This window comes from Neolamprologus multifasciatus, chromosome 3 (assembly GCF_963576455.1).
Source record: "Neolamprologus multifasciatus chromosome 3, fNeoMul1.2, whole genome shotgun sequence".
Lineage (NCBI taxonomy): Eukaryota > Metazoa > Chordata > Actinopteri > Cichliformes > Cichlidae > Neolamprologus > Neolamprologus multifasciatus.
In genome coordinates, this window is record NC_140441.1 from 5100966 (window position 1) to 5111288 (window position 10323).

Below are 10323 nucleotides of genomic sequence, written 5' to 3' on the forward strand. Positions count from 1 at the left end.
TCCTCCAAGTCTCTGTTAGTACATGACTTAATAATTGATCAACAAATTGATTTACTCTGCCTTACAGAAACCTGGTTGCAGCAGGATGATTATGTTAGTTTAAATGAATCAACACCCCCGAGTCATTCTAACTACCAGAAATCTCGAAGCACAGGTCGAGGGGGCGGTGTGGCAGCAATTTTTCACACCAGTCTATTAATTAATGAACGACCAAGACAGACTTTTAATTCATTTGAAAACCTGATGCTTAACATTGTCCACCCCAGCTGTGAAACTCAGAAACCAGTCTTACTTGTTATCATCTATCGTCCACCTGGGCCTTACACAGAGTTTCTGTCTGATTTCTCAGATTTTATATCTAATTTAGTTCTGAGCTCAGATAAAATAATTATTGTGAGTGATTTTAACATCCATGTTGATGCTAAAAATGACAGCCTCAACATGGCATTTAATCTGTTGTTAGACTCAATTGGTTTCTCTCAAAATGTAAAAGAACCCACCCACCACTTTAATCACACTCTAGATCTTGTTTTAACATATGGCATAGAAACTGAACATTTAACAGTGTTTCCTGAAAACCCTCTCCTGTCTGATCATTTCTTGATAACATTTACATTTACAATAATTGATTATGCAGCATTGGAGAGTGGACTTTATCAAAGTAGATGTCTTTCTGAAAGCGCTGTAACTAAGTTTAAGAATATAATCCAGCCACTGTTATCATCGTCAATGCCCTGTACCAACATAGAGCAGAGCAGCTATCTGAACGCTACCCCAACAGAGGTCGATTATCTTGTTAATAGTTTCACCTCCTCACTACGTACGACTCTGGATACTGTAGCTCCAGTGAAAACTAAGGTCTCTAATCAGAAGTACCTGACCCCGTGGTATAATTCTCAAACACGTACCCTAAAGCAGATGACTCGTAATCTGGAGAGGAAATGGCGTGTCACAAATTTAGAGGATCATCATTTAGCCTGGAGAAATAGTTTGTTGCTTTATAAGAAAGCCCTCCGCAAAGCCAGAACAGCTTACTACTCATCACTGATTGAAGAAAATAAGAACAACCCCAGGTTTCTCTTCAGCACTGTAGCCAGGCTGACAAAAAGTCAGAGCTCTTTTGAGCCAACCATCCCTTTAACGTTAACTAGTGATGACTTCATGAACTTCTTCACAAATAAAATTTTTATCATTAGAGAAAAAATTACCAATAATCATCTTACAGATGTAATATTATCTACAGCTACTCTTAGTACCATTGATGTTAAGTTAGACTCTTTTTCTCCAATCGATCTTTCTGAGTTATCTTCAATAATTACTTCCTCCAAACCATCAACGTGTCTTTTAGACCCCATTCCTACAAAACTGCTCAAAGAAGTCCTGCCATTGATTAATTCTTCGATCTTATATATGATCAACCTATCTCTAATAATCGGCTATGTACCACAGGCCTTCAAGGTGGCTGCAGTTAAACCTTTACTCAAAAAGCCATCTCTAGACCCAGCAGTCTTAGCTAATTATAGGCCAATCTCCAACCTTCCTTTCATATCAAAAATCCTTGAAAGAGTAGTTGTCAAACAGCTAACAGATCATCTGCAGAGGAATGGTTTATTTGAAGAGTTTCAGTCAGGTTTCAGAGTTCATCACAGCACAGAAACAGCTTTAGTGAAGGTTACAAATGATCTTCTTATGGCCTCTGACAGTGGACTCATCTCTGTGCTTGTCCTTCTTGACCTTAGTGCAGCATTCGATACTGTTGACCATAATATCCTATTAGAGCGATTAGAACATGCTGTAGGTATTACAGGTATTGCACTGCAGTGGTTTGTATCATATCTACCTAATAGACTCCAATTTGTGCATGTAAATGGAGAGTCCTCTTCACACACTGAGGTTAATTATGGAGTTCCACAGGGTTCAGTGCTAGGACCAATTCTGTTTACATTATACATGCTTCCCCTAGGCAGCATCATTAGAAGACATAGCATACATTTTCACTGCTATGCAGATGACACCCAGCTCTATCTGTCCATGAAGCCAGATAACACACACACCAATTAGTTAAACTGCAGGAATGTCTTAAAGACATAAAGACTTGGATGGCCACTAACTTTTTGCTTCTTAACTCAGATAAAACTGAGGTCATTGTACTCGGCGCTGAAAAGCTTAGAAATATGGTATCTAACCAGATTCTTACTCTGGATGGCATTACCTTGGCCTTCAGTAACACTGTGAGGAACCTTGGAGTCATTTTTGACCAGGATATGTCCTTCAACGCACATATTAAACAAATATGTAAGACTGCGTTCTTCCATTTGCGCAACATCTCTAAAATTAGAAATATCCTTTCTCAGAGTGACGCTGAAAAACTAGTTCATGCATTTATTACTTCCAGGCTGGACTACTGCAATTCATTATTATCAGGATGTCCAAAAAACTCACTGAAAAGCCTTCAGCTAATCCAAAATGCTGCAGCAAGAGTACTGACAGGGACTAGAAAGAGAGAGCATATTTCTCCTGTTTTGGCTTCCCTTCATTGGCTTCCTGTTAAATCCAGAATTGAATTCAAAATCCTGCTCCTCACATACAAGGTCTTAAATAATCAGGCCCCATCTTATCTTAATGACCTTGTAGTACCATATCACCCTATTAGAGCACTTCGCTCCCTCTCTGCAGGCCTACTTGTTGTTCCTAGAGTATTTAAAAGTAGAATGGGAGGGAGAGCCTTCAGTTTTCAGGCCCCTCTTCTGTGGAACCAGCTTCCAGTTTGGATTCGGGAGACAGACACTATCTCTACTTTTAAGATTAGGCTTAAAACTTTCCTTTTTGCTAAAGCATATAGTTAGGGCTGGACCAGGTGACCCTGAATCCTCCCTTAGTTATGCTGCAATAGATGTAGGCTGCCGGGGGATTCCCATGATGCATTGAGTTTTTCCTTTCCAGTCACCTTTCTCGCTCTCTATGTATTAACAGACCTCTCTGTGTTGAATCATATCTGTTATTAACCTCTGTCTCTCTTCCACAGCATGTCTTTTATCCTGTCTTCCTTCTCTCACCCCAACCGGTCGCAGCAGATGGCCGCCCCTCCCTGAGCCTGGTTCTGCCGGAGGTTTCTTCCTGTTAAAAGGGAGTTTTTCCTTCCCACTGTCGCCAAAGTGCTTGCTCATAGGGGGTCATATGATTGTTGGGTTTTTCTCTGTATCTATGAAGCGCCTTGAGGCGACTTTTGTTGTGATTTGGCGCTATATAAATAAAATTGAATTGAAATTGAATTGAATTGAATTGAATAAGAAATATCACTTCCTTTTCTCTTTTTAAGTCTACACTCACCTGTTCATAAAAGCTTATCCCACATAACATTTTCCATTCCACTATTTCAAATCTGTTTTTATGTTGTATGATTTTGCAAACCGTCTGTTTTTATGCTCAATTTAATCTGCTGTGTACAGTGTCCTTGAGTGTTCTGAAAAGCGCTTTTGAATAAAATGTATTATTATTATTATTATTATTATTATTATTATTATTAATATTATTATTATTATTATTATTACTAGTAGTAGTAGTAGTAGTAGTAGTATTAGTATTATTATTACCTTTGTAGTCCATAAAACCCGGGGTTATCCCTAAAGTCACCTGGATAAGATGAAAGGCTCTTCACTACAGGCCTCTGGAAATAATCACTTCTTTACTCATGTTGACTGAGGATGATCTTGAGAGCGCCCTCTTAGTGAGTTTTGGTGCACTGGAATTAACAGGAAGTGAACATGCTCTCTGTTGCTTAGAAACAGGAAGTGACAAAGGCTAATTCCGCTCTTCTTCCAGCCCCTTGCTGGTCATTACAAAGAATAAAGGTTTACAACAATGCCCCCCTCTTTATTAAACAGTCTGTAATGTTGCTTAGCAATGACATCTTGTTGATGTTTTGTGTTTCCAGGATGACACTCTGTCCCCCCTCCCTCCCCCAGGTCCCAATGTCCGCCTTCCTCCTTTCAGTGAGTCTGAAGAACCAGGTGAGTTGTTTCCCTCCGATCTGTACATGAAACCTACACTTTTGGCAAACGGGGTTCTTCCTGCCCATGCCTTTCACAATAACAGCTGTTTACATATCTGTACTGTGTTCTTGTACTAGCAGAAAATGCCTTACAGAGGTACACGGTAGCAGCTGAAAACCTTATTCCTCGAAACTTGAGAAGATAATAATAATAATGGATTGCATTTATATAGCGCTTTACAATTCCACTATTCATTCACTCTCACATTCATACACTGGTGAAGGCAAGCTACAGTTGTAGTCACAGCTGCCCAGGGGAAGGCTGACAGAAGCGAGGCTGCCATATTGCGCCATCGGCCCCTCTGGCCATCACCAGTAGGCGGTAGGTGAAGTGTCTTGCCCAAGGACACAACGACCGAGACTGTCCGAGCCGGGGCTCAAACCGGCAACCTTCCGATTACAAGACGAACTGCCAACTCTTGAGCCACGATCGCCCCCAGATGTATATAGGCTGGCACTTATAAAGTACTTGAAAGTACTTTATAATAAAAAGTACTTATAAAGTACTTATAAAGTACACAAGAAAAGGGTCCTTATTTCCGACTTTGAACAGCTGTATTTCAAACGAAAAAGGAAGTGCCCAACCTTCACTGAACGGCAAGAGAACCGGCACTGAAATGACATAAGCGAGACCTCCTCCACAACCAGATCCCTGAGGTTGGCTAATAGAGATTGAAAATGTGACGTCATTCAGGGGTAAAACCGCAAAGGATTCTGGGAACTCGTGGCAAGAGGTACTAGTGCACGCAGGCTTTCAATTGAAATCAGTTACACAGCGATAAAAAGAAACACAAAAAATGGCAAGAAGCTGTTGTATTATTAACTGCAATAGCCGGTCGCATGACAGCCACGGGAAGCCGACGGGTAAAGAGATCGGTTGTTATCGGATTACGTCGTTGAAGAGAAATTGTTCAAGCCATGTTTCCGAAGTAACAAAGAGGCGACTGATGGCCTGGATTGCAGACCAAATATAACGTCCCAGAACACTCCAGCTCACATGTTAGTCTGCTCCAAGCATTTCCACAAAGGACAGTCTTCTGTTGTAGTTAATACGTAATTTTTCATAACATAATTGGTGATATAGGTTTCAAGCAAGTCTGCCGCTGAGCAGAAATGGTCGCGCTATGCTCCTTTGTTTATTGTGCATAAATAGTGAATTGTCCTGACAGAATATTGCGTTTCGCTTCTGTTATTACCATGGTACATTGACAAAAACATATACTTTTATTCACAGGATAAAACAGTTTTTTTTGTATGACTAATTGCCCAGTACGATTACAGCATACAATATTATTGTCACTGCTACATTTCTGTAATGCGAACCAGAAATTATTTCCACTACTAATTACCGTTGAGCTTAAAGGTCCTATTAATAAACAGTTAACGAATGTGTATTTATGAAGATGATTTGTGAGACTGGTAAACTTATGATGCGTACGATGGTCTTTCGTTCTACACGGTGCATTTCAAGGTCCTGTACCCATCCGTCGGTAAACTGTACTGGGGCTTGTTGCAGTGACCTGAAGTTACTAAACTTCATGAGTGTATGCACTCACTCCCAGAACCGTATAATTATAAATATGAGCGTGGTGAAAGTTGGGCAGCACACTAACGTATTTTGTCCCTCTGTGTGCTCGTAAGGGTCTAACCCTTTCACTCGTTTGATTTTTTCCTCGTATCTTTTCTTTGACTTTTCATCAAGTCTGTCTTTGTACGGACCGGCATTGTTCTCCTTCGTTTTGTACATAACTTTTTTGGGGGACAAAGAAAAAGCAATAAGGTATTGGAACCGGAGAATGAACGTTTTGCGGTGCTGCAAATGCTTGCATATGATGCGGTACTTGGATTGTTTTGCCACGAGTTCCCGGCATGTAATGCGCGAAAGTCACGTGGTCTGTCAATCTCTATAAAGGAATAGCCATTTGGGCACAGTTCAATGAGGGACGAATAGTCTAAGTCCTGCTGCCAGGTGTCAGTCAAAAATAAAAAATCCAGTTTTTTAGAAACTATGAAATCGTTTAGTAGAAACAATTTATTAGTCATAGATCGAACATTAAGAAGTGCCATGTTCTGCAGGGTAGCAGCCTCATTATAAGCAGAGGCTCGAGTTAGAGGTTTTAAATACTCAGGGTTTGAGCCTTCATGCTCGTAGATTCCACTCACCGAGGGGATGAAAAGCCAGTTAGCCGGAGAGTCAGGATAAACACTCCTGAGGTAGCACGGTCTTGGAGAGCCGGGCCTAGAGTATCCAAGCAGGGACATAGAAAGCATATTCTACTCCATGGAACTTTGCTGAGCACAGGTAATAAAACGCACTCGACGTCGCTTTCCAGCCTTTCTCTGTGGTCTGAGGGGACCGCTGAGGATGCCAGATGAGGATCCAGTCATAGCGGGGATTGGAAAATTCCAGAACAGGAGGATGAGCCATCTTGAGCCATCATTGAAGATCAGATGGATAACAGTGTCCGATGATCATATATCAAAGCTGCCAGTACATCACTGAAGCAAAGCGAGAACAGCAGAGCAGAAAAAAACAATATGACAGTAGAGCGGGACAATCTGCAGTCATGTTTCTGTCTCTACGAGCCACTCACATCACTTTCTAAGTACAGGTCATTCCACATAAATTAATTAAACACTTCCAACCTGACCATCAAAAATCTGCCTGAAAAAATTCCGGTGGAAAGTTTTAAACAACATTTCTTACAAACTCAAATTAATTAAACTGTGCTTCAGAGAATAAAAAGGAGGACTTAAAGGGTAAATTCCATCTAGAGCTGTTGTTTTTGTAAGACAGAGTTTGATGTTGTGTTGGTCTGATGGAAAAGTAGCTGCTGGTACAGTAACTCAGGGGTGGGCAACTCCAGGCCTCAAGGGCTGATGTCTTGGAGGTTTTAGATGTGTTCTTCATCTAAAACAGCTGTTTAAATGGCTAAATTACCTCCTCAACATGGCTTGAAGTTCTCCAGAGGTCTGGTAAACATTTGATTCAAGTGTGTGGACCGAAGGTAAGCTCTAAAACCTGGAGTACACTTGCCCTTGAGATCTGGAGTGTGAGGAGCCAAAGACATACGTTTACAAAATGAACCGTCATTGACACCTGTGTTAGTGTGACTGCATTACACTCCCACTGCTGTGGAACCTGATAAATAACCAAAACAAAGTCTGCAATAAAAGTTGACAAACAGCTGCACAACTGAGTCACACATTAATTCCTGAGGTTCAGAAAAGGTTTCTGACGTGCAATAAACGTCTGCGCTCTGCTTTCACACTCACACATTTATAACAGGAAGTTGAATGAAGCTCCGCCCTGATCACTCAAACTGAACAAACCAGGAAACAGGATGTTCTTCTTCCCCCGTAAAGAGAGACGCACAGACGATCAGACTGAGCTCAGACCAAACTAGCAGCTTCCTCTGAGTGAGTCCAGCTACAGGAGAGAAAAGTGGAAAACTCCAACACTGCTGCTTCAAGCTGCTGACGCTCCACACACTGAATGTGAGTTTGAGCAAAAACACGACTCAAAGGACGTTTCAGTGAAGGTTGTAGAGGAGGGAGGGGAGCCAGGACTGACTGTACTTCCTGTCTGCTGTTTTCAGCTTCAGTCACAGACTCAATGGCTTCCAGATCAGAGGAGGATCTCTGCTGTCCGGTCTGTCAGCAGGTCTTCAGAGATCCTGTTCTTCTGTCATGTAGCCACAGCTTCTGTAAAGACTGTCTGAAGAGATGGTGGAGAGAGAGAACAACACACGAGTGTCCAGTTTGTAAGAGAAGATCTTCAAAGGATAATCCACCTTTAAGTCTGGCTTTAAAGAACCTGTGTGAGTCGTTCTTACAGGAGAGATATCAGAGAGCTTCAGAGGCTCTCTGCAGTCTGCACTCTGAGAAACTCAAACTCTTCTGTCTGGACCATCAGCAGCCAGTGTGTGTCGTCTGCAAGGACTCAGAAAATCACACCAATCACAGATTCAGACCCATCGATGAAGCTGCACAACAACACAAGAAGGAACTTCAGGAAACTGTCATGGCCTTAAAGAAGAAGTTAAATGTTTTCAAAAGAGTTCAAGTGAAGTTTGATCAAACAGCAGAACACATTAAGGTCCAGGCCCGACACACAGAGAGGCAGATTAAGGAGCAGTTTAAGAAGCTTCACCAGTTTCTAGCAGAGGAAGAGGAGGCCAGGCTGGCTGCACTGAGGGAGGAAGAGGAGCAGAAGAGTGGGATGATGAAGGAGAAGATGGAGGCTCTGAGCAGAGAGATAGCAGCTCTTTCAGACACAGTCAGAGCCACAGAGGAGGAGCTGAGAGCTGAAGACGTCTCATTCCTGCACAACTACAAGGCTGCAGTGGAAAGAGTCCAGCGCTGCCCCCTGCTGGATGATCCACAGCTGCCCTCAGGAGCTCTGATAGATCAGGCCAAACACCTGGGCAACCTGACCTTCAACATCTGGAACAACATGAAGGACATGGTCTCCTACACTCCTCTCATTCTGGACCCAAACACTGCTCATCCAAAACTCATCCTGTCTGAAGATCTGACCAGTGTGAGATACGGAGGAGAGAAGCAGCAGCTTCCTGATAATCCAGAGAGGTTTGAGTCTTCCTACGCTGTCCTGGGCTCTGAGGGCTTTAACTCAGGTACCCACAGCTGGGATGTTGATGTTAAAGACAATACACGGTGGTTACTGGGTGTGTTAGCAGCGTCTGTGCAGAGAAAGGGAGACATATGGACTGGATTATGGGGAATAGGGTTGTATAAAGGTAAATACTCAGCATGCTCACCATCAGCTGATTCTGCTCTCTCAGTACAGAAGAAGCTCCAGAGGATCAGAGTGAATCTGGACTGGAACAGAGGAAAGCTGTTGTTCTCTGATCCTGATACTAACACACAAATACACACCTTCACACACACTTTCACTCACAGGATGTTTCCATTCATTAACACTAATGATAAACTGAAGGTGTTGCCGTTGAAGGTGTCAGTGTCAGTGGAGCAGATGAGTTGAGGATGATGATATTTCTAATGTTGTTTCCTGTCAGTGAATTGAAGCTGTTAAACTGCAGCTGTCCTCCTGCTGCCTCGTTGTTCCAAAGCTCTTTGTTTCTCTTTTAGTTCTCACTGTTTCTTTCTGTTTCTGCTGTCCACCTTTTCACATGGAAAATCATTTCACTGTTTCTCACTGAATGACTCCCCAAACTAGATTTGAAATTCTATCAAGTTTCTAATCATTACAAGTGATTCATGTTTCTATTTGATGTGTAAATGGAGATGATTTAGTTTGCTGGGATATGGACTGACATGTGTTGAATGGGAGGAGCAGTTTGTTGTTGTCTTCTTGTCTGTTTATGACAACAATAAATCTATTGTTGAAACAATGATTCATGTTTAACTCCATATATGAAATGTTTCTGATCTTTGAATTCTGTTTGATTAAAGACTTTCTTCATGACACAAATGAGATTTCAGTGTATTAATAGAACTAAGTAAGCTCAGAGTTGAAAGGCTGGAGTATTATGTACGTGCTTCACTGTCAGTATCTTCAGGGGGATTCAAAGTCATGAGATAAATTTGTGTAGAGGAAAATATCGGAGCTTTTATCAAAAGTATCATCCAGTGTTATGGTTGAAAAATCATAAATTCAATGCTATTGTTTGGATTTCAAATATTGCAGGTAGACATAGAGTGCAGAGAGTTTTCGTAGCATGCTTACACATACACCAATAATGGCTTTCTATAAGCCTCTGGGTCACAGAGTCCAAACAAGATGTCCTGAACTGGGCCTAAGAATCCACCAAGGATAACATACGATAATCAAGGCTACACAGGGTGTGTTTTTGGGTCCATCTCGCTCTTATTTCAGGAAAAGGAACAGATAGGAGGGCGGTCGAGGGACTGAGTGGACTTGGATTGAACGGGTAAGATTCGGAGCAGACTGCCACATTGGTGTTGGGAGAAGCCATAATAATATTTTGTACGGCCTGATGAGGGTCATCTTTTCTGTGAAGCAGTTTGCTGGTTCACACAAAAGTCCAGTGCTGCAAAACTTCTAATTTCAACTGCCAAAGCAAATTAAATCTTTCTAAACGACATATATATATTTCTATATATTTCTTCTTAAATATTTGAACACAACAACAGTCAAATAGTGAAAAATACGAAGTAAGCATGGTGCGACTGGAGTCGTGTGTGTCAAGACTGATTTCAGCAGGAGTGGATAGAGGGAAGAGTAGAGTGAACAGGTATTGTTTAGAAGGGTTCAGGAAATCTGAGCT

The 10323-nt window shown here is 41.7% G+C and overlaps 1 protein-coding gene across 1 annotated transcript; it reads left to right on the forward strand.

Moving 5' to 3' along the window:
• The first annotated feature begins 7392 nt into the window (after positions 1-7392).
• Positions 7393-9506, forward strand: LOC146521203 (nuclear factor 7, ovary-like). The gene has a single exon (XM_085154437.1). The coding sequence runs from the start codon at positions 7668-7670 to the stop codon at positions 9054-9056; it is 1389 nt and encodes a 462-aa protein (XP_085010563.1). The 5' UTR covers positions 7393-7667; the 3' UTR covers positions 9057-9506.
• The last annotated feature ends 817 nt before the right edge of the window (positions 9507-10323 follow it).

Coding starts and splice junctions, on each gene's coding strand:
- LOC146521203 (XM_085154437.1), top strand. CDS start 7,668: ATGGCTTCCAGATCAGAGGAGGATCTCTGCTGTCCGGTCTGTCAGCAG.